This window comes from Thalassophryne amazonica, chromosome 3 (assembly GCF_902500255.1).
Source record: "Thalassophryne amazonica chromosome 3, fThaAma1.1, whole genome shotgun sequence".
NCBI lineage: Eukaryota > Metazoa > Chordata > Actinopteri > Batrachoidiformes > Batrachoididae > Thalassophryne > Thalassophryne amazonica.
This window is the reverse complement of record NC_047105.1, coordinates 1402899-1427842: the sequence shown is the minus strand read 5'-3', so window position 1 is coordinate 1427842 and position 24944 is coordinate 1402899. Positions and strand designations below refer to the sequence as shown.

Here is a 24944-nt window from a genome sequence, read left to right as displayed (position 1 = left end):
CTGTGTGAAGTTGCTGGATATTGGCAGGAACTGGTACACGCTGTCGTATACGCCGGTCCAGAGCATCCCAAACATGCTCAATGGGTGACATGTCCGGTGAGTATGCCGGCCATGCAAGAACTGGGACATTTTCAGCTTCCAAGAATTGTGTACAGATCCTTGCAACATGGGGCCGTGCATTATCCTGCTGCAACATGAGGTGATGTTCTTGGATGTATGGCACAACAATGGGCCTCAGGATCTCGTCACGGTATCTTTGTGCATTCAAAATGCCATCAATAAAATGCAACTGTGTTCTTCGTCCATAACAGACGCCTGCCCATACCATAACCCCACCGCCACCATGGGCCACTCGATCCACAACATTGACATCAGAAAACCGCTCACCCACACGACGCCACACACGCTGTCTGCCATCTGCCCTGGACAGTGTGAACCGGGATTCATCCGTGAAGAGAACACCTCTCCAACGCGCCAAATGCCAGCGAATGTGAGCATTTGCCCACTCAAGTCGGTTACGACAACGAACTGGAGTCAGGTCGACACCCGATGAGGACGACGAGCATGCAGATGAGCTTCCCTGAGACGGTTTCTGACAGTTTGTGCAGAAATTCTTTGGTTATGCAAACCGATTGTTTCAGCAGCTGTCCGAGTGGCTGGTCTCAGACGATCTTGGAGGTGAACATGCTGGATGTGGAGGTCCTGGGCTGGTGTGGTTACACGTGGTCTGCGGTTGTGAGGCTGGTTGGATGTACTGCCAAATTCTCTGAAACGACTTTGGAGACGGCTTATGGTAGAGAAATGAACATTCAATACACGAGCAACAGCTCTGGTTGACATTCCTGCTGTCAGCATGCCAATTGCACGCTCCCTCAAATCTTGCGACATCGGTGGCATTGTGCTGTGTGATAAAACTGCACCTTTCAGAGTGGCCTTTTATTGTGGGCAGTCTAAGGCACACCTGTGCACTAATCATGGTGTCTAATCAGCATCTTGATATGGCACACCTGTGAGGTGGGATGGATTATCTCAGCAAAGGAGTAGTGCTCACTATCACAGATTTAGACTGGTTTGTGAACAATATTTGAATATTTGAGGGAAATGGTGATATTGTGTATGTGGAAAAAGTTTTAGATCTTTGAGTTCATCTCATACAAAATGGGAGCAAAACCAAAAGTGTTGCATTTATATTTTTGTTGAGTATAAGATTAGCCTCCTATGTACCAAGCTAAAACCTTTAGTTGGGTAACGGGAAACTTTAGCCGATTAAGTGCTTTGTGCAGTGACAAATGTCAAAAAATTAGTCAGCTAAGTAGGTTTAGTCCACTAAAGATGATTAGACTGCTTTAAGAAACCAGGCCCTGGTGTGTCTCCTCCAGCTGCACGCAGAATAAATGCGTCTTCAGACTCTTGGCCTGAACAGAACACGCAATCTCACTCGCTAATTCATCACCCTTCCATATTTATGGACTGTTGTGCTGATAGCCGACTTGTAATTTCTGGACTTTTCATCATTTAGCTGGGATGTTAGCATCGTAGCTCTTCTTATGAATGGTCTTGAAATGCTGCTCCATATTCCCTTTCTTCAGTAAAGCCACATATACATTGCAGGTAAGGTGGATTTGCCATTTGAATGAATGTAAAAATAATCCTCCTCCCACTCAGAATAAAAATGATCATTTTACATTCTTTTTCTCCTCCACATCTTTATTGGTGCATTTTTGCCACCTTCTGCATCGGTCTGTTATAGCAGCACTAAATCCTCTTGAGTCCAGTGACAGATTTTTTTTTTCCTCCATGCGATCGACTGGAGCTCGGATCGTGATTGACCAGACTGGTTGGGCACACCAGATCTACACTCTCTCCTGCCGCCACCTTACAGTCTCTAGTTTCTTTTAGTTTGCGTCTCCTACACAGAATGTAGTCCACCTGTGTGCACCTTCCTCCACTCTTGTATGTCACCCTGTGCTCCTCCCTTTTCTTCAAGTAGGTGTTCACCACAGCCATTTCCATCCTTTTTACAAAATCAGCCACCATCTGTCCTTCCACCTCTGTTCTCTTCACCAACATGCCCGTTGAAGTCTGATCCAGTCACCACTCTTTCATGCTTGGGTACATTTTGGAGAGCACTGCTGGAGTCCATTTACATCAGTCAAGTTTCAAACAAAAACGCAAACACCAAAAAAAAAAAAAAAAAAAAATCCCTGGTACGAGGTGGAAATAATACGGGAACGTACTCGGTGTCTGCTCTCATGTTCTTTCATCACTATGTTCCATGTAACTTCCAGAAAATGTCCGTCACTGTTTTCATGCCGTGTCACGTAGCGCTGAAAGGAAACGATGTCCTAGCTGCGTGAGGTGAGTATGTTCTGTATAGTCGGCCATTTATGATGCCTACTGAGCATGTCATCCTCCTGCTCTGACCTTTTCACAAACAGCCGAGAGACATTGAGAAGTCTGCCATCAAAAAAAGGAAAACACACGATAAAAAACCAGGATGTTTTCAGTTCTCAGCTAAATGATGGAAACTGATTCTGAAAACCCTCAGTGGAAAACTTAGTTTGGCCTTTTCTTTGCACTTTGGTGGAGAGCTGATCGGTGGTCACTCTGAGCAGGTGGTGACGCTGTGTTTGCTGTGTTTGTGTTGTCAGGCCGTTCCTGTCTTTCTGTCCGGTCAGTGGCTCGTTTGAAGCCAACCCTCCGTTCTGTGAGGAGCTGATGGATGCCATGGTGACACACTTTGAGGTGAGACTTCAACTCTGTTCAACTCTTTGAAAGCTTTGGACTCGTTTGAGTGTCAGTTCCTTTACTGGACCATACCAGACTGAACCATGGTTCATACTGTGGGTTACTACTTAAAAGAACTGTTCTGGGTTCTGACGGACTGTCATCTAGTCACAGACATGTGGACCAGACCACCCAGGTGTTACTGGACCCTCCCTGGTCCTGGGCCAGTCAGGGGCCCACTACGCTGGTGTCACGTAACAGCAGAATTGATGTTGGCAGTCAGACAGGTGGATCCTGGACAGCTCACATCACAAAATTCAGGGTCCTCAAAGTGTATCTTCATGTTATGGTTCCCATTTCAGTCTGCATGCTTGTATGTATGTCTTTTGAAGTGCAGCTCAGCTGACTCTCCTTGTCTGCTCTGCTGACCTTCAGCGTGGAGCGGAGTCAGAAAGCCCACACCTCCTGCCATCACAGTCACCGTGCGTGGCGGCTCGGGGCTCTTCTGTTCCATTACGTCGGCTTCTTTCAGTAGTTGTAGATGAAAAGGCTGTTTTTAGAGACGTAAGAAGCGACATAAGAAAGGCCAAACTAAAGTATAAAGAGAAAATAGAAGAAAAATATTGCAGTGGAGACCTCAGGGCTGCCTGGCAGCGGATTAAGAGTATGGCCTCCATTAACCAACAGGCTAATGAGACCAGAACAACCGTTAGTGTAAATGGAGCTGAAAATTCTGACCTGCCGAACACTTTTAACTTTTTCTTCTCCAGATTTGAAAATTCAGATTTCTCTGAGAGAATACTCCTTTGTCAAAAGTCTCTTGGTCCTCTTAATGACATAGTGATATCTCAGGAATGTGTTACAACCTTATTGAAGAGAGTGAAGAGAAGGAAAGCTGCTGGTCCAGATGCCATCTGTGGGCAGACTTTGCACCACTGTGCTGACCAGCTTAGTGGAGTTTTCACTAGTCTTTTTCAAATGAGTGCTGACCGGGGTCAGATCCCCACACTGTGGAAAACATCCACCATCATTCCAATTCCTAAATCTAACAACTCCAAAGAGCTTAAGGAATTCAGACCGGTGGCACTGACATCACTAGTAATGAAAAACTTTGAGAAAAATTCTGAAACACATTACTGTGTCTTGTGTAAATGGTAAATTGGATCCCTTGCAGTTTGTTTACCAGCCAAAGAAAGGTGTGGAGGATGTGAAACTTTTCATAATGGACAAGCACCTGGATAAACCACCATCTCATGCAAGACTTTTATTAGCTGATTTTTCATCAGCTTTTAATAAGATGCTGCCTCACATTGTGATTGAGAGGCTGTCATCTTATTTTAATCTCCCTGATCATCATCTCCTGCTGATTTTAAACTTCTTCACTGAGAGGATCCAGCAGGTGTTTGTAAATGGACATATGTCCTCTACAACTGTGTCAAACACAGGTCCACCTCAGGGATGTGTGCTGTGCCCTCTGCTGTTTATCTGCAGGACCTCTCAGGAGAACAATTTTCTGATGACACTACTGTCCTCCTATCTCTGCTACAAGGCTCAGAGTCTGATCATGGTCCTGCAGTATCTGAGTTTAATTGGTGTGATGATCATTTCCTTCACCTGAATGTGTCTAAAACTTAAGAAATGTTTATTGATTTCAGGCAGACCAACACGGGACACAAAGCTAGTGTCATAGACAGTGTAGAGGTCCAGAGGGTTGAGTCTTATAAAGACCTTGGAACACTCAAACTTGACTCTCAACTCAAGTTTGACATCAACACTGAGTTTATTGTCAAATGTGGACAACAGAGAATCCATCTGATTGATGAGGAAGCTGAGCTCTTTCAATGTCAGTGTGAGGATTTTAAGTAACTTTTATTGCTCAGTCATTGAAAGTCTGTTAACATTCTCTTGCATTTGTTGGTGAAACGGATTGTCTGTCAAGGAAAAAAAACAGCCTGAATGGCATGGTCAGTATTTGCTCTAAAATAATTGGGGTCAACCAAAGAGACTTGCGTTTGTTTTGGGAGAATCAGGTGAAAAAGAAAGCTAAGTGTGTTCTCAGCCAACCTGATCACGTGCTGTCCGGTCAGTTCACTGTGGTGCCTTCAGGCCGTTGTTATCATGTACCTTTGGGAAGAATGAACAAATACAGCAAAACCAGTGGTGGGCACAGCTAACCAAAACATTAGCTTTGACAACCATTAATCCACTAACTGAAAAGTTATCTTTTATAAAGCTAAACCAATAAAGCCCTAAAATATTTAGCGGAAGTTACAGATAAAAGCTAGGCTGATAACTTTCAGTATTGTCTTCAGTACACGGCAGCAACTGACACAAGAACGAGTCAGTGCTTCCGTTTCAGATCAGCTTTCTCTTAGCAAAAGAGACCTGGTGACCAGAGAGAAAGCAGAGAGGGGGAAAAAAAAAAGATAATTTCTCTTCACACCACACAGACCTGCTGGTCATTTCACTGCAGTCTTGCACAGGCAGAGAGTTTTAACTTATGGTTATAATTTTAAACAAACTAATTCTGGACAAGTTATTGAAATTAATTCAATTCAATTTTTCAGTTTTTTTTTTATATAGCGCCAAATCACAACAAACAGTTGCCCCAAGGCGCTCCACATTGCAAGGCAAGGCCATACAACAACCATGTAAAACCCCAACGGTCAAAACGACCCCCTGTGAGCAAGCACTTGGCTACAGTGGGAAGGAAAAACTCCCTTTTAACAGGAAGTAACCTCCAGCAGAACCAGGCTCAGGGAGGGGCAGTCTTCTGCTGGGACTGGTTGGGGCTGAGGGAGAGAACCAGGAAAAAGACATGCTGTGGAGGGGAGCAGAGATCGATCACCAGTGATTAAATGCAGAGTGGTGCATACAGAGCAAAAAGAGAAAGAAACACTCAGTGCATCATAGGAACCCCCCAGCAGTCTAAGTCTATAGCAGCATAACTAAGGGATGGTTCAGGGTCACCTGATCCAGCCCTAACTATAAGCTTTAGCAAAAAGGAAAGTTTTAAGCCTAATCTTAAAAGTAGAGAGGGTGTCTGTCTCCCTGATCTGAATTGGGAGCTGGTTCCACAGGAGAGGAGCCTGAAAGCTGAAGGCTCTGCCTCCCATTCTACTCTTACAAACCCTAGGAACTACAAGTAAGCCTGCAGTCTGAGAGCGAAGCGCTCTATTGGGGTGATATGGTACTACGAGGTCCCTAAGATAAGATGGGACCTGATTATTCAAAACCTTATAAGTAAGAAGAAGAATTTTAAATTCGATTCTAGAATTAACAGGAAGCCAATGAAGAGAGGCCAATATGGGTGAGATATGCTCTCTCCTTCTAGTCCCTGTCAGTACTCTAGCTGCAGCATTTTGAATTAACTGAAGGCTTTTTAGGGAACTAACATCATGTCTGTCGCTTTACAAAGTGAAAATATCAGCTATATGTTTTAGTTTTAAAGTAATGCTCTAATTTTGAAGGTTTTAGCATTTGGACACACATACTGCATTGCATTATGGGGACATTAGTTTCCTGAGATCAGTGGTTGGTCGGTATAAGCCAAACATGTGGTGGGTTTTACAAATAAATCTGTAATTGTAAATATGTAATTTTTTTATTTGTAAGAAAAAAAAAAGGCAATTTGAAAACTGAAAATTCTGTTTAAGTCCTTCATCACTTTTCGCGAATGTTAAATTGTCCAAATCTTTTATTCCTTCAGCTATCAAGCTGCTGAGTGCAGACAGCAGTCATTTTAAATGACATTTCCTTTATCGGGCATTGTACAAGATATCATGTTACGATTGTTCTTATTGTCTGTTTATTTTTTAATTACTCGTGACCTTACTGACCTTTGTTTTGTTGTCTTAATCTGGAGTGCTGTTTCTGACACGCTGTGTGTGGTTGTGTGATTGTGCTGGTGAACTGCAGATGAATTGCCCTTTTAGGGATCAATAAAGTTGTTTGAATTGAATTAATTAATTAATTAATCAATTAATCAATTTTTTTATATAGCGCCAAATCACAACAAACAGTTGCCCCAAGGCGCTTTATATTGTAAGGCAAGGCCATACAATAATTATGTAAAACCCCAACGGTCAAAACGACCCCCTGTGAGCAAGCACTTGGCTACAGTGGGAAGGAAAAACTCCCTTTTAACAGGAAGAAACCTCCAGCAGAACCAGGCTCAGGGAGGGGCAGTCTTCTGCTGGGACTGGTTGGGGCTGAGGGAGAGAACCAGGAAAAAGACATGCTGTGGAGGGGAGCAGAGATCGATCACTAATGATTAAATGCAGAGTGGTGCATACAGAGCAAAAAGAAAAAGAAACAGTGCATCATGGGAACCCCCCAGCAGTCTACGTCTATAGCAGCATAACTAAGGGATGGTTCAGGGTCACCTGATCCAGCCCTAACTATAAGCTTTAGCAAAAAGGAAAGTTTTAAGCCTAATCTTAAAAGTAGAGAGGGTGTCTGTCTCCCTGATCTGAATTGGGAGCTGGTTCCACAGGAGAGGAGCCTGAAAGCTGAAGGCTCTGCCTCCCATTCTACTCTTACAAACCCTAGGAACTACAAGTAAGCCTGCAGTCTGAGAGCGAAGCGCTCTATTGGGGTAATATGGTACTACGAGGTCCCTAAGATAAGATGGGACCTGATTATTCAAAACCTTATAAGTAAGAAGAAGAATTTTAAATTCTATTCTAGAATTAACAGGAAGCCAATGAAGAGAGGCCAATATGGGTGAGATATGCTCTCTCCTTCTAGTCCCCGTCAGTACTCTAGCTGCAGCATTTTGAATTAACTGAAGGCTTTTTAGGGAACTTTTAGGACAACCTGATAATAATGAATTACAATAGTCCAGCCTAGAGGAAATAAATGCATGAATTAGTTTTTCAGCATCACTCTGAGACAAGACCTTTCTGATTTTAGAGATATTGCGTAAATGCAAAAAAGCAGTCCTACATATTTGTTTAATATGCACTTTGAATGACATATCCTGATCAAAAATGACTCCAAGATTTCTCACAGTATTACTAGAGGTCAGGGTAATGCCATCCAGAGTAAGGATCTGGTTAGACACCATGTTTCTAAGATTTGTGGGGCCAAGTACAATAACTTCAGTTTTATCTGAGTTTAAAAGCAGGAAATTAGAGGTCATCCATGTCTTTATGTCTGTAAGACAATCCTGCAGTTTAGCTAATTGGTGTGTGTCCTCTGGCTTCATGGATAGATAAAGCTGGGTATCATCTGCGTAACAATGAAAATTTAAGCAATACCGTCTAATAATACTGCCTAAGGGAAGCATGTATAAAGTGAATAAAATTGGTCCTAGCACAGAACCTTGTGGAACTCCATAATTAACTTTAGTCTGTGAAGAAGATTCCCCATTTACATGAACAAATTGTAATCTATTAGACAAATATGATTCAAACCACCGCAGCGCAGTGCCTTTAATACCTATGGCATGCTCTAATCTCTGTAATAAAATTTTATGGTCAACAGTATCAAAAGCAGCACTGAGATCTAACAGAACAAGCACAGAGATGAGTCCACTGTCCGAGGCCATAAGAAGATCATTTGTAACCTTCACTAATGCTGTTTCTGTACTATGATGAATTCTAAAACCTGACTGAAACTCTTCAAATAGACCATTCCTCTGCAGATGATCAGTTAGCTGTTTTACAACTACCCTTTCAAGAATTTTTGAGAGAAAAGGAAGGTTGGAGATTGGCCTATAATTAGCTAAGATAGCTGGGTCAAGTGATGGCTTTTTAAGTAATGGTTTAATTACTGCCACCTTAAAAGCCTGTGGTACATAGCCAACTAACAAAGATAGATTGATCATATTTAAGATCGAAGCATTAAATAATGGTAGGGCTTCCTTGAGCAGCCTGGTAGGAATGGGGTCTAATAAACATGTTGATGGTTTGGATGAAGTAACTAATGAGAATAACTCAGACAGAACAATCGGAGAGAAAGAGTCTAACCAAATACCGGCATCACTGAAAGCAGCCAAAGATAACGATACGTCTTTGGGATGGTTATGAGTAATTTTTTCTCTAATAGTTAAAATTTTGTTAGCAAAGAAAGTCATGAAGTCATTACTAGTTAAAGTTAATGGAATACTCAGCTCAATAGAGCTCTGACTCTTTGTCAGCCTGGCTACAGTGCTGAAAAGAAACCTGGGGTTGTTCTTATTTTCTTCAATTAGTGATGAGTAGAAAGATGTCCTAGCTTTACGAAGGGCTTTTTTATAGAGCAACAGACTCTTTTTCCAGGCTAAGTGAAGATCTTCTAAATTAGTGAGACGCCATTTCCTCTCCAACTTACGGGTTATCTGCTTTAAGCTACGAGTTTGTGAGTTATACCACGGAGTCAGACACTTCTGATTTAAAGCTCTCTTTTTCAGAGGAGCTACAGCATCCAAAGTTGTCTTCAATGAGGATGTAAAACTATTGACGAGATACTCTATCTCCCTTACAGAGTTTAGGTAGCTACTCTGCACTGTGTTGGTATATGGCATTAGAGAACATAAAGAAGGAATCATATCCTTAAACCTAGTTACAGCGCTTTCTGAAAGACTTCTAGTGTAATGAAACTTATTCCCCACTGCTGGGTAGTCCATCAGAGTAAATGTAAATGTTATTAAGAAATGATCAGACAGAAGGGAGTTATCAGGGAATACTGTTAAGTCTTCTATTTCCATACCATAAGTCAGAACAAGATCTAAGATATGATTAAAGTGGTGGGTGGACTCATTTACTTTTTGAGCAAAGCCAATAGAGTCTAATAATAGATTAAATGCAGTGTTGAGGCTGTCATTCTCAGCATCTGTGTGGATGTTAAAATCGCCCACTATAATTATCTTATCTGAGCTAAGCACTAAGTCAGACAAAAGGTCTGAAAATTCACAGAGAAACTCACAGTAACGACCAGGTGGACGATAGATAATAACAAATAAAACTGGTTTTTGGGACTTCCAATTTGGATGGACAAGACTAAGAGACAAGCTTTCAAATGAATTAAAGCTCTGTCTGGGTTTTGGATTAATTAATAAGCTGGAATGGAAGATTGCTGCTAATCCTCCACCCCGGCCCGTGCTACGAGCATTCTGACAGTTAGTGTGACTCGGGGGTGTTGACTCATTTAAACTAACATATTCATCCTGCTGTAACCAGGTTTCTGTTAGGCAGAATAAATCAATATGTTGATCAATTATTATATCATTTACCAACAGGGACTTAGAAGAGAGAGACCTAATGTTTAATAGACCACATTTAACTGTTTTAGTCTGTGGTGCAGTTGAAGGTGCTATATTATTTTTTCTTTTTGAATTTTTATGCTTAAATAGATTTTTGCTGGTTATTGGTAGTCTGGGAGCAGGCACCGTCTCTACGGGGATGGGGTAATGAGGGGATGGCAGGGGGAGAGAAGCTGCAGAGAGGTGTGTAAGACTACAACTCTGCTTCCTGGTCCCAACCCTGGATAGTCACGGTTTGGAGGATTTAAGAAAATTGGCCAGATTTCTAGAAATGAGAGCTGCTCCATCCAAAGTGGGATGGCTGCCGTCTCTCCTAACAAGACCAGGTTTTCCCCAGAAGCTTTGCCAATTATCTATGAAGCCCACCTCATTTTTTGGACACCACTCAGACAGCCAGCAATTCAAGGAGAACATGCGGCTAAACATGTCACTCCCGGTCTGATTGGGGAGGGGCCCAGAGAAAACTACAGAGTCCGACATTGTTTTTGCAAAGTTACACACCGATTCAATGTTAATTTTAGTGACCTCCGATTGGCGTAACCGGGTGTCATTACTGCCGACGTGAATTACAATCTTACCAAATTTACGCTTAGCCTTAGCCAGCAGTTTCAAATTTCCTTCAATGTCGCCTGCTCTGGCCCCCGGAAGACAATTGACTATGGTTGCTGGTGTCGCTAACTTCACATTTCTCAAAACAGAGTCGCCAATAACCAGAGTTTGATCCTCGGCGGGTGTATCGTCGAGTGGGGAAAAACGGTTAAAGATGTGAACGGGTTGGCGGTGTACACGGGGCTTCTGTTTAGGGCTACGCTTCCTCCTCACAGTCACCCAGTCGGCCTGCTTTCCCGGCTGCTCGGGATCTGCCAGGGGGGAACTAACGGCGGCTAAGCTACCTTGGTCCGCACCGACTACAGGTGCCTTGCTAGCTGTAGAATTTTCCACGGTGCGGAGCCGAGTCTCCAATTCGCCCAGCCTGGCCTCCAAAGCTACGAATAAGCTACACTTATTACAAGTACCATTACTGCTAAAGGAGGCCGAGGAATAACTAAACATTTCACACCCAGAGCAGAAAAGTGCGGGAGAGACAGGAGAAGCCGCCATGCTAAATCGGCTAAGAGCTAGTAGCTACGCTAAGCTAGCGGATTCCTAAAAACACGCAAAGCGAATAATGTGTAAATAATTTAGAGGTGATTCAGCAGAAGGAGTGCTTTAGTTAAGGCACGTAAAGATTACACTGGGAAACAAATCGTAATCTAGATAACTAGATCAATCTAACTGCGCAGATCAAACAGCTAACAGATACAGAAAAACACCGCTGTGCTCCGGAACAAGAAGTGATACAATACCGCAGTGAGAGCCGACCACCAGTAGAGTCAAGTAAAAAAGTAAAAAAAATAAAAATAAAAAGGTAAAAAAGTAAAAAAGTCTTGAAAAAGACTATTAGTTCAAAGTCCAAAGCAGCAGGTAGCAGTCTCTGTGTAAACAGTCCCAACAGAGAGCCAAAATTAACAGATACAGCAAAACACCGCTGTGCTCCGGAACAGGAAGTGATACAATTAAGAGCTGCAGGGCCTGTGGTCCTGAAGCTGAGCTCCTCCAGGCCAGTGGAGATGTTGTCCTTCTGGTATTGCAAATAAGCATTGTTTCATCCCATCTAGTGGCCTGACAGACCACAGATATGATTGGTGATCTGTCCTGGGTTTGGCACACTATGGACCACCAGCATGTGCTCCCAGACGGTCCTCGTGCTCTCATGTGACCACAGACATTAAATTAACCAACTGCATTCAAAGTGGGAACAGTTCCTCAGACATGCTGGTAGGGACAACTTGATGCTGATGTGCTGAGTGGCTTTTTTTGTTGGGGGGGGGGGGGGCGCAAAGCATGATGGGATCTGTAACTTGGGGCCTGTCACTGCTATAAGGAACGTCCTGAGCCTCCTCCAGCATCAGCCGTCTTTACTAAGAGACAAGACTTTCCACAAGTCTAATGACACAAACCTCCTCACAACCAGACTGACCTGTTGATGACATGGACTAAAGCAGACTGACCCAGAATCAGCTTTTTGAAGCAGGGCAGACATAATGAAACCTGTGTGTGTGTGTGTGTGTGTGTGTGTGTGTGTGTGTGTGTGTGTGTGTGTGTGTGTGTGTGTGTGTGTGTGTGTGTGTGTGTGTGTGTCAGGACCTTCTGCAACAGTCCACAGAGCCTCTGTCCTTCATCGTCTTCATCCCGGAGTGGCGTGACCCCGTGACCCCTGCTCTGACCCGCATGGAAGGAAGTCGCTTTCTTCGTCACCAGCTCAGTGTCCCAGCTTATGAACATGAGTATCGCTCTGGGAGTCAGCACATCTGTAAGAGGTACCGGTACCACAGATCTCTAACCAGTCCAGACCCCAAGCTGTCTGCATTCACATAGTCCTGTCCCAACTGGACTGCAAAGCACAGTCCTCCTGCCCCTCTGCAGACGCAAGGAAAACCAGAGGCAAAGGAACGATACGAGACATCCAACCAAGGCAAATGAAAGGAACCGGGTTTTGGATCAAAGGCTTGAGGCAGCTTTGTTGTGATTTGGCACCATGTGAGATGTAAAAAATGGAAGATTGGGGCGTGGTGCCTCAGCAGGTGATGGTGGTGATGAGCAGCCTCTGCAGTGGGGACAGGAGCCCGTCTCTGAATTTGCCTGATCCTGTCAGTGGCTTGGACACCTTTGGGCTGTTCTGTCTCTTCATTGTCGTGGTAGGCGGTTCACCACCGCGGTGCTCCAGTTGTGTACTGTGTCACAGTCTTCTTTACCTTATTGTACCTCCTTGAACAGTGATGTACTGCAGTCCATTGAGTAGTACTACTGTGTGTTGCTGTACTTGCAGGGAAGAGATGTACTACAAAGCGGTCCATGGTACTGCAGTCCTCTTCCTTCAGAATGATGCTGGTTTCACCAAGTGGTCCCCAACTCCAGAGCGCCTGGCCGAGCTGACGGCGGCATATCGGCCCACCTCCGCTCGTCCCTCGTCCGTGTCCTCAGCCGGCCCTGCTCATGCTGCTGCGGGAGACTCCACCTCCAAAGTAGCTGAGAGGACACAGAGTGGTGTGGCATCACCTGGTGGCCATGACAACAAGAAGAATGGCAGCAGCACCAGCAGCAGTCCCGTGGACAAGATGAGCTCTGCGTAGAGCGGACAGACGTCTGTGTAAAAATAATCTGTAAAGACTTTGTCCCTGCAGCTCTTCACAGCAGATAGAATGCTTCATGTCTCACCTTTGTCCCTCAGCAGCACCTGTAGCACTGCCTCCAGTTAAATCAGCCGTTCTTATTGGTCACTTCCTGGCTGGGAGCATTGCTAACATCTGATTGGTCTGCAGACTGAGGAGGCATGGTGACAAGGCAGCTATAGTTTCTATTGGACTTTTTTTTGTTTTTTTATGGGTTTTTTTCTTCTTCTTTTCATTTAGACTGCCTGTTTCAGGCTCCGCCTCCTTAAAAAGATTTAACCTGAACTTGCTCCTCCCCACATGTGATGATTGACAGCCTGAGAACTCATGATGTTGGGACATTGTTGTGGTCATGGAGGTGCGTGGAGCAGGAAATATTCCTCATCGTAATTTGGCTGAGTCATGTTTGTCTTCATGAACTTTGACCTCATTTTAACAAGTCACCTGACAAATGCTGAGAAAGTTTTATATGTTGGGTGTTTATAACGGCAAGCACTATTCCACCTTCCTCCATGTTGCGTCACGCGGCTGGTCTGAGGCTGGTTGGCTGCTGACTGGCTGCTGTCAGTGTGTAGATGATGTACAGTGTCACAGATTTAAAAGTTTCTCTTTAATTTAAGGCTCTTTTGTTACTGACAGTTTTGAACTAAACCAAAGTGTGATGAAGAAAATTCTGCGTCCGTAAAGCTGACAATAAAAACCCTCCATCTTATTTTTATCACTCCTCTCCAACCTGTTTTTGCCTTTTAAACTTTGAATTAGTTAGATCTTGTTTTCTTGTATCTTTAAAAACCACAATCAGTGTCTTCAGACCAAGTCTCGTTTCTTCTCAGCTTCCAGTATCACACAGACTGGACTCCTTTACTGCTCTTTGACCCAGACTCGCAATCCGTTCCTGCTGTTTGTTTTTGATCTGAAATGTTGGACCGTTCCTTTAACTGGACTTGATGTCTGCTGATGACTGTGCGGATCAGGTATCGTGGATCACGCTGTCAGGATCCATGGGAGGAACAGGTTTCAGCTCTTCCTATTTGTGTGTGACAGACTTTTGTTCCATGTTGGTTCAGCTTCAACCACACTGGAATCGCTCCGGGTCACAGGTGGCAACCAGCAGCCAGACAGCCCGTCCATCCACAACTCTCCAAAGTAACCATCTATCTGCCTGCTGCAGCCAGGTCAAATGTGGGCCTATCCTTGACCAGGTGTAACCTCGGTGTGTCCTTGACCTCCAGCCTCAATAGTAAGGATGCCGGGTGGTGTTAAATGCTATAGAAGAAGAAGAAGAAGACCCCCAGTCTCTAGGGTCCTCAGCACTGAGACACCTGTGTCCTGGATCATGTCCACAGAATCTCGCCACATGGACTAAATGTGGTGTTCCCTCACAGTGTCAGTGATCCTCCTCATCCGAGTCTCAGTAAGGACCCGTTCTTTGGACACAGTCATTCCAGCGGGACCCAAAGATCCTCCACAGAGACCTGGTACTCAAGAGATGTGGGGATAAACTGGGTGGTTGCCATCCAGGACCCACGGTGGGTCTGTGGTGGAGCGTGTAGGAGGAGATGTGCCAGCCCATGCTCCTGGATCTCTGTCCATTTCATCTTTCCTTGTCACCTCTTCCTGCACTGTTTGGTCCTTCTTCCCTTTTCTAAATGTCTTTTTAATCAAAGATTTTTGCTTTTCTTTATCAACTTGAAACTTGAATAGCCTTTTTACTTTTTTACACTATAAACACCACAGAAATGAAAGAACAAAACCAGCAACGTTCTGCGTTTTTTCTCTACAAATAATTTTGTCAAGTTTGATGGAGCATATGGAAAGAGTGCTTTTATTCTGAAGGATCTTTTCACAGGTGTTTTATTCTGGAGGAACAGCAGCAGCGGAATTGCTGCTGTTAGCTTGAAACAAAAGGGTTCAGCTAAGCTAGCGTAGCGCTCGTAAAGGTTTTACTTGTCGATTTGGCGACTGCATTTATCAGTAAACGGCTTCACATTTATCGACACCGAACCGCAGCTGTCCCGTGGTTCTCAGTACCGGAACTGTTAGTAAGCCGCTGCCCTTCTTTGGTGCTAGTGGTGCTAGCTTAGCCGGTTCGTCGATTGAAATCGGTTCGGTTGGTTCCAGTCGACACCGTTTGTACCATGGGAGCTCACCGCGGTGACGGAGGCCAGGACTGGCTGGACCAGGCTGGTCCCGAACCACCCGAACAAAATCCGGTATGGAACTTAAAGGTTTATTTTTATTTATTTATTTTTTGTACCTTTCGGGGTCTGTAAATGTGACGTTCCCCCAAAGCCAGTAGGTGTTACACCCCAGAACAGATCTAAATATGAATGTTTCAGGTAGTTTCATGAGCACATCGTGGCCATCCGTACGGTACAGACGGTTGTCCAGTTCCGGATCACCTATTTTGGGTTCTACTAATTGCAGACCAGAGCCGTCCAGAAGCATCATTGTACCAGTTAGGACTGATAATTAGTACTAAGACCGACCAGTGGAGCAAAATTCACCAACTATGACCAACTGGAGTGTGGGCATTACATATTTTGTTATTATCACATTAGGAGCACACGACAAATGGGGCAGACCAGAGGGTAATATTGGAGTGTAAGTTGGCAGAAAAATCTCATCTTGATGATGTTGAAATTGGTATCTGGTCCGTACCCCTTCTGACCTCAGTCATTATCAGTTAAAGAACATGTTACAATATCCACAATATACAAGAAGGTAATGTTTGATACAATGACAGACCAGAGGGCAGTTTAAAAATCTCATCTTGATGATGTTGAAATTGGTATCTGGTCTGTACCCCTTCTGACCTCAGTCATTATCAGTTAAAGAACATCTTCAAATATGCATGGCAGCAATAACAACAATTGGTATAATATAATTATTACCAGAAAACGATTTTTCCTTCCTATATGGTTTATATATATATATGGCTCTGAAATTATAATATCAACAATTTTGCATAAAACGCCTTCTACCCCCAGTCCAGAGCCATCCAGAAGCATCACTACCCGTTAGGGTTGATGATTAGTACAAAGACTGACCAGAGGAGCAAAATTCACCAACTATGACCTATTAGGAGCATGGAGCACACCAGAGGATAATATTGGAGTGCAAGCAGGCAGGAAAAATCTCATCAGGTTACAATACAATAATAACACAACATTTGGAGCACAGAGCACACTACATATGAGGCCGAACAAAGGGCAATATGTCCTGTCTCGTTTATACACTCAACAAAAATATAAACGCAACACTTTTGGTTTTGCTCCCATTTTGTATGAGATGAACTCAAAGATCTAAAACTTTTTCCACATACACAATATCACCATTTCCCTCAAATATTGTTCACAAACCAGTCTAAATCTGTGATAGTGAGCACTTCTCCTTTGCTGAGATAATCCATCCCACCTCACAGGTGTGCCATACCAAGATGCTGATTAGACACCATGATTAGTGCACAGGTGTGCCTTAGACTGCCCACAATAAAAGGCCACTCTGAAAGGTGCAGTTTTGTTTTATTGGGGGGGGATACCAGTCAGTATCTGGTGTGACCACCATTTGCCTCATGCAGTGCAACACATCTCCTTCACATAGAGTTGATCAGGTTGTCAATTGTGGCCTGTGGAATGTTGGTCCACTCCTCTTCAATGGCTGTGTGAAGTTGCTGGATATTGGCAGAAACTGGTACACGCTGTCGTATACGCCGGGTGGGCGTACGTGACACCAGTGGGAAATACACACGTGGAACAAGAGGTGAAGCTCTTAACAGACACAGAATATTTTACGTCCACTACGCTGGAGCCCTTCTAATGCAGAATGACACACACTGTGCCCGAAAATGTGTTTTGAACACAAAGTGATATAAATGCTTATTAAATGAGAATTTACGTAGTTTCGAAAGGCGCCGTTATACGCTGTCTGTTGCCATCCTATGAAATGATGTTGTACTTCTGATTGGTCCATCTGGGTCAGGCGTTCCTCATCTGTTCGTACAGGTGATGGAGGTGGGGGTTATTTAAAATAATCTCAATAACCCTACTATGCTATACAGCAGGGGTGCCCAAGTTCGGTCCTCAAGATCTACCTTCCTGACACTTGTCTCCCTGCTCCAGCACAGCTGAATCCAATGAAAGACTCATTAAAGTAGATCATGCCTTGCTGTTGGATAAATTGTGAAAGTATGGCATCAGGGGATTGGCTCACAATTAGATAACTAGTTATCTGTCCAACAGGTGTCAGTATGGTCATTTGGGTGGGATAAAGTCAGAATTTTTGAGGTGCACTTGTGGGGTGCCCCATGGCTCAGTCTTTGGGCCTTCGCTGTCTCTTTTATATATCAATGACATGTCTGGTTTCTGATTTTTTGAGTTGTATTTTATTTGCTGATGACACAACTGTGTTTTGTACTGGGGATCATTTGGGACAGGTTCTGGATATGATGGAGAGGGAACTACAGAAGTTTAAGGAATGGTTTGATTCTAACAAATTGTCACTTCACTTTGGTAAAACAAAGTGTGTCACATTTGGTAATAAGCCCAGGAATTCTATGCAATGTTGAAATTGAATTCCTTAATGAAGCTAAATTTCTTGGGGTCTTTATTGACTGTAATTTAAGTTGGAAAACACATATAAACTGACAGCTGAAATCTCTGAGATAGCTTTTTGTATCCTTCCCCTAAACCATTATGTTGAACAATCTTTGTTTTCAGGTCATTTGAAAGTTGTTTACAGGCTCCCATGTTGCCATTCATTAGAAGAGATGCAAAGAGGGGAAACATTTGCAAATGGCCACCTTACATACCCTTTCTCATGATTGGATTCACCTGTGTAAGGAGTTCAAGGGTCAGTGAGTTTACCAAACCCATTTTGTGTTCCAGTCATTAGTGCTAAATGTATTCAAATCAATAAAATGACAAGGGTGCCCAAATTTATGCACCTACTTAATTTTGTTTAAATAATATTGCACAGTTTCTGTAAATACTAGAAGCTTGATTTCACTTCTCAAATATCACTGTGTTTGTCTCCTATATAATATATTTAACTGAAATTTCTGATCCAAACAACCAGTGATTTATAAAGGAAAATCATGAAAATTATCAGGGGGGCCCAAACCTTTGCATACAAGTATATGTATAATTTTTACTTTTGGTTAAAGGGGTAGGTGTTCACAAGCTTTTGCTTCTGCCTACACCCTTTCGGGTGCATAGGTGCACTGTGGGATTATTTTCTTTCTTTAGGTTTTTTTGTTGTTCTGACCTGTGTGCCAAATAAATTAATTGATTCATTCTTACTCAGTTTTATATGTTGATAATTCCTGGTGATCTCATACAGAGATACAGAATAGAATTTAAAATTCTTCTTCTTACTTATAAGGTTTTGAATAATCAGGTCCCATCTTATCTTAGGGACCTCGTAGTACCATATCACCCCAATAGAGCGCTTCGCTCTCAGACTGCAGGCTTACTTGTAGTTCCTAGGGTTTGTAAGAGTAGAATGGGAGGCAGAGCCTTCAGCTTTCAGGCTCCTCTCCTGTGGAACCAGCTCCCAATTCAGATCAGGGAGACAGACACCCTCTCTACTTTTAAGATTAGGCTTAAAACTTTCCTTTTTGCTAAAGCTTATAGTTAGGGCTGGATCAGGTGACCCTGAACCATCCCTTAGTTATGCTGCTATAGACGTAGACTGCTGGGGGTTCCCATGATGCACTGTTTCTTTCTCTTTTTGCTCTGTATGCACCACTCTGCATTTAATCATTAGTGATTGATCTCTGCTCCCCTCCACAGCATGTCTTTTTCCTGGTTCTCTCCCTCAGCCCCAACCAGTCCCAGCAGAAGACTGCCCCTCCCTGAGCCTGGTTCTGCTGGAGGTTTCTTCCTGTTAAAAGGGAGTTTTTCCTTCCCACTGTAGCCAAGTGCTTGCTCACAAGGGGTCGTTTTTGACCGTTGGGGTTTTACATAATTATTGTATGGCCTTGCCTTACAATATAAAGCACCTTGGGGCAACTGTTTGTTGTGATTTGGCGCTATATAAATAAAATTGATTGATTGATTGATAAAATCCTTAGAAGATTGCTTTGCCTCAGTGAATAGCTGGATGTCTACCAATTTCCTACTTTTGAACTCAGACAAGACAGAATGGTTCTTGGTCCAGCAAAACCTCGGCATCAGTCTGACCAGTTAACGCTTAACCGAGATACGTGTGTCATACATCACACTGACAAAGTGAGGAACCTTGGCGTAATTTTTCATCCTACGTTGTCCTTTGCCCTCCACATTAGAAATATTACGAGGACTGTTTTCTTCCATCTGTGAAATATGATGAAGAGCCGTCCCATCCTGTCTATGGCTGATGCCGAGACCCTGATCCATGTAGTTGTGTCAGTTGCATGGTCTGCTTGAGGTTTCTTCCTCAAATCATCAGAGGGAGTGTTTCCTTACCGCTGTTACCTGTGTTCTTGCTCTGGGGGTTGGTAAGGTTAGACCTTACTTGTGTGAAGGCCTTGAGACCCCTTGTTATGATTTGGTGCTATATAAACTAAATAAATTGAATTCTTTAGTCCTCTTGTGCACTCTGATGATATTTGTGCCTCCTGCGCCTTTCAGGCCACCCGCTGTTGCACCTTGATGATTTAGCCTGCGTATGCTGACAGTCTGGTTTCCACTGAGTGGATTGGGTTGGCACTACACGATGTAGTGCAGGTCAGAATGGTTAAGTCTGGCTCGGTTTGTGTTTCCACCATACGCTGGCATATGTCGAAAGTATTGTGCATGTCCAAAATATTTTGAGGTACTTGGTGTGTAATGATGTGTATCAACGTGCTCTTAAGTTCTACAAAACACACTTGTTTTTAATACAGTCAGCACACTCTGGCTAAATCGTCGAGGTGTGACTGGTGTAAACATCAAACAAAATATCAGACTCGTGTCTTTACTGGGATTGAGATGGGGCGTGACAGAAAAAGATACTAAATTCAATAGTTTGTGTGTGTGTGTGTGTGTGTGTGTGTGTGTGTGTGTGTGTGTGTATGTAGAAACCGTGGAACCTGATGATCAAACACAGACAGATTCACAGACGAGGTCGGCGCTCCCACATGGCTGTCAGGTCAGTACTGCTTTGGTTCTGCCTTCTTTTAGTTTGTTCTGGAGCAGGGGTAGGCAACCTGTTCCAGAAAGAGCCATGAGGGTGCAGGTTTTCTTTGCAGCCACTGACTCCACCAGGTGATTTCACTGATTAACTGATTCCATCTGCTCAAAGTGATATTAATCAGTAAAATCACCTGGTGGAGTCAGTGGCTGCAAAGAAAACCTTTCTCTGGCGTTCAGCTGAGAGGCGCCTGTTTAGGCCTCTACTGGTGGTTGGCTCTCACTGCGGTATTGTATCACTTCCTGTTCCGGAGCACAGCGGTGTTTTTCTGTATCTGTTAGCTGTTTAATCTGCGCAGTTAGATTGATCTAGTTATCTAGATTACGATTTGTTTCCCAGTGTAATCTTTACGTGCCTTAACTAAAGCACTCCTTCTGCTGAATCACCTATAAATTATTTACACATTATTCACTTTGCGTGTTTTTAGGAATCCGCTAGCTTAGCGTAGCTACTAGCTCTTAGCCGATTTAGCATGGCGGCTTCTCCTGTCTCTCCCGCACTTTTCTGCTCTGGGTGTGAAATGTTTAGTTATTCCTCGGCCTCCTTTAGCAGTAACGGTACTTGTAATAAGTGTAGCTTATTCGTAGCTTTGGAGGCCAGGCTGGGCGAATTGGAGACTCGGCTCCGCACCGTGGAAAATTCTACAGTTAGCCAGGCCCCTGTAGTCGGTGCAGACCAAGGTAGCTTAACCGCCGTTAGTTCCCCCCTGGCAGATCCCGAGCAGCCGGGAAAGCAGGCTGACTGGGTGACTGTGAGGAGGAAGCGTAGCCCTAAACAGAAGCCCCGTGTACACCGTCAACCCGTTCACATCTCTAACCGTTTTTCCCCACTCGACGACACACCCGCCGAGGATCAAACTCTGGTTATTGGCGACTCTGTTTTGAGAAATGTGAAGTTAGCGACACCAGCAACCATAGTCAATTGTCTTCCGGGGGCCAGAGCAGGCGACATTGAAGGAAATTTGAAACTGCTGGCTAAGGCTAAGCGTAAATTTGGTAAGATTGTAATTCACGTCGGCAGTAATGACACCCGGTTACGCCAATCGGAGGTCACTAAAATTAACATTAAATCGGTGTGTAACTTTGCAAAAACAATGTCGGACTCTGTAGTTTTCTCTGGGCCCCTCCCCAATCGGACCGGGAGTGACATGTTTAGCCGCATGTTCTCCTTGAATTGCTGGCTGTCTGAGTGGTGTCCAAAAAATGAGGTGGGCTTCATAGATAATTGGCAAAGCTTCTGGGGAAAACCTGGTCTTGTTAGGAGAGACGGCATCCATCCCACTTTGGATGGAGCAGCTCTCATTTCTAGAAATCTGGCCAATTTTCTTAAATCCTCCAAACCGTGACTATCCAGGGTTGGGACCAGGAAGCAGAGTTGTAGTCTTACACACCTCTCTGCAGCTTCTCTCCCCCTGCCATCCCCTCATTACCCCATCCCCGTAGAGACGGTGCCTGCTCCCAGACTACCAATAACCAGCAAAAATCTATTTAATCATAAAATTCAAAAAGAAAAAATAATATAGCACCTTCAACTGCACCACAGACTAAAACAGTTAAATGTGGTCTATTAAACATTAGGTCTCTCTCTTCTAAGTCCCTGTTGGTAAATGATATAATAATTGATCAACATATTGATTTATTCTGCCTTACAGAAACCTGGTTACAGCAGGATGAATATGTTAGTTTAAATGAGTCAACACCCCCGAGTCACACTAACTGTCAGAATGCTCGTAGCACGGGCCGAGGAGGAGGATTAGCAGCAATCTTCCATTCCAGCTTATTAATTAATCAAAAACCCAGACAGAGCTTTAATTCATTTGAAAGCTTGTCTCTTAGTCTTGTCCATCCAAATTGGAAGTCCCAAAAACCAGTTTTATTTGTTATTATCTATCGTCCACCTGGTCGTTACTGTGAGTTTCTCTGTGAATTTTCAGACCTTTTGTCTGACTTAGTGCTTAGCTCAGATAAGATAATTATAGTGGGCGATTTTAACATCCACACAGATGCTGAGAATGACAGCCTCAACACTGCATTTAATCTATTATTAGACTCTATTGGCTTTGCTCAAAAAGTAAATGAGTCCACCCACCACTTTAATCATATCTTAGATCTTGTTCTGACTTATGGTATGGAAATAGAAGACTTAACAGTATTCCCTGAAAACTCCCTTCTGTCTGATCATTTCTTAATAACATTTACATTTACTCTGATGGACTACCCAGCAGTAGGGAATAAGTTTCATTACACTAGAAGTCTTTCAGAAAGCGCTGTAACTAGGTTTAAGGATATGATTCCTTCTTTATGTTCTCTAATGCCATATACCAACACAGTGCAGAGTAGCTACCTAAACTCTGTAAGGGAGATAGAGTATCTCGTCAATAGTTTTACATCCTCATTGAAGACAACTTTGGATGCTGTAGCTCCTCTGAAAAAGAGAGCTTTAAATCAGAAGTGTCTGACTCCGTGGTATAACTCACAAACTCGTAGCTTAAAGCAGATAACCCGTAAGTTGGAGAGGAAATGGCGTCTCATTAATTTAGAAGATCTTCACTTAGCCTGGAAAAAGAGTCTGTTGCTCTATAAAAAAGCCCTCCGTAAAGCTAGGACATCTTTCTACTCATCACTAATTGAAGAAAATAAGAACAACCCCAGGTTTCTTTTCAGCACTGTAGCCAGGCTGACAAAGAGTCAGAGCTCTATTGAGCTGAGTATTCCATTAACTTTAACTAGTAATGACTTCATGACTTTCTTTGCTAACAAAATTTTAACTATTAGAGAAAAAATTACTCATAACCATCCCAAAGACGTATCGTTATCTTTGGCTGCTTTCAGTGATGCCGGTATTTGGTTAGACTCTTCTCTCCGATTGTTCTGTCTGAGTTATTTTCATTAGTTACTTCATCCAAACCATCAACATGTTTATTAGACCCCATTCCTACCAGGCTGCTCAAGGAAGCCCTACCATTATTTAATGCTTCGATCTTAAATATGATCAATCTATCTTTGTTAGTTGGCTATGTACCACAGGCTTTTAAGGTGGCAGTAATTAAACCATTACTTAAAAAGCCATCACTTGACCCAGCTATCTTAGCTAATTATAGGCCAATCTCCAACCTTCCTTTTCTCTCAAAAATTCTTGAAAGGGTAGTTGTAAAACAGCTAACTGATCATCTGCAGAGGAATGGTCTATTTGAAGAGTTTCAGTCAGGTTTTAGAATTCATCATAGTACAGAAACAGCATTAGTGAAGGTTGCAAATGATCTTCTTATGGCCTCGGACAGTGGACTCATCTCTGTGCTTGTTCTGTTAGACCTCAGTGCTGCTTTTGATACTGTTGACCATAAATTTTATTACAGAGATTAGAGCATGCCATAGGTATTAAAGGCACTGCGCTGCGGTGGTTTGAATCATATTTGTCTAATAGATTACAATTTGTTCATGTAAATGGGGAATCTTCTTCACAGACTAAAGTTAATTATGGAGTTCCACAAGGTTCTGTGCTAGGACCAATTTTATTCACTTTATACATGCTTCCCTTAGGCAGTATTATTAGACAGCATTGCTTAAATTTCATTGTTACGCAGATGATACCCAGCTTTATCTATCCATGAAGCCAGAGGACACACACCAATTAGCTAAACTGCAGGATTGTCTTACAGACATAAAGACATGGATGACCTCTAATTTCCTGCTTTTAAACTCAGATAAAACTGAAGTTATTGTACTTGGCCCCACAAATCTTAGAAACATGGTGTCTAACCAGATCCTTACTGTGGATGGCATTACCCTGACCTCTAGTAATACTGTGAGAAATCTTGGAGTCATTTTTGATCAGGATATGTCATTCAAAGCGCATATTAAACAAATATGTAGGACTGCTTTTTTGCATTTACGCAATATCTCTAAAATCAGAAAGGTCTTGTCTCAGAGTGATGCTGAAAAATTAATTCATGCATTTATTTCCTCTAGGCTGGACTATTGTAATTCATTATTATCAGGTTGTCCTAAAAGTTCCCTAAAAGCCTTCAGTTAATTCAAAATGCTGCAGCTAGAGTACTGACAGGGACTAGAAGGAGAGAGCATATCTCACCCATATTGGCCTCTCTTCATTGGCTTCCTGTTAATTCTAGAATAGAATTTAAAATTCTTCTTCTTACTTATAAGGTTTTGAATAATCAGGTCCCATCTTATCTTAGGGACCTCGTAGTACCATATCACCCCAATAGAGCGCTTCGCTCTCAGACTGCAGGCTTACTTGTAGTTCCTAGGGTTTGTAAGAGTAGAATGGGAGGCAGAGCCTTCAGCTTTCAGGCTCCTCTCCTGTGGAACCAGCTCCCAATTCAGATCAGGGAGACAGACACCCGCTCTACTTTTAAGATTAGGCTTAAAACTTTCCTTTTTGCTAAAGCTATAGTTAGGGCTGGATCAGGTGACCCTGAACCATCCCTTAGTTATGCTGCTATAGACGTAGACTGCTGGGGGGTTCCCATGATGCACTGTTTCTTTCTCTTTTTGCTCTGTATGCACCACTCTGCATTTAATCATTAGTGATCGATCTCTGCTCCCCTCCACAGCATGTCTTTTTCCTGGTTCTCTCCCTCAGCCCCA

General features: G+C 43.2%; 2 protein-coding genes across 3 annotated transcripts in view; both read left to right on the top strand.

The window, feature by feature from the left end:
• Window positions 1–13906, top strand: part of LOC117504862 (mRNA (2'-O-methyladenosine-N(6)-)-methyltransferase-like) — a 90176-nt gene extending 76270 nt beyond the window's left edge. For both annotated transcript variants that reach the window (XM_034164410.1, XM_034164411.1), the window contains exons 15-17: window positions 2652–2745; window positions 12158–12333; window positions 12843–13906. In XM_034164410.1, coding sequence (XP_034020301.1) covers window positions 2652–2745; window positions 12158–12333; window positions 12843–13146 — 574 coding nt within the window. In that variant the 3' untranslated portion in view covers window positions 13147–13906. The remainder of the gene's footprint in view (window positions 1–2651; window positions 2746–12157; window positions 12334–12842) is intronic.
• A 1138-nt stretch (window positions 13907–15044) lies between these two features.
• LOC117507545 (deoxynucleotidyltransferase terminal-interacting protein 1-like) overlaps window positions 15045–24944 on the top strand; it is a 30097-nt gene continuing 20197 nt past the window's right edge. The window contains exons 1-2 of the mRNA XM_034167409.1: window positions 15045–15398; window positions 20225–20295. Coding sequence (XP_034023300.1) covers window positions 15324–15398; window positions 20225–20295 — 146 coding nt within the window. The 5' untranslated portion in view covers window positions 15045–15323. The remainder of the gene's footprint in view (window positions 15399–20224; window positions 20296–24944) is intronic.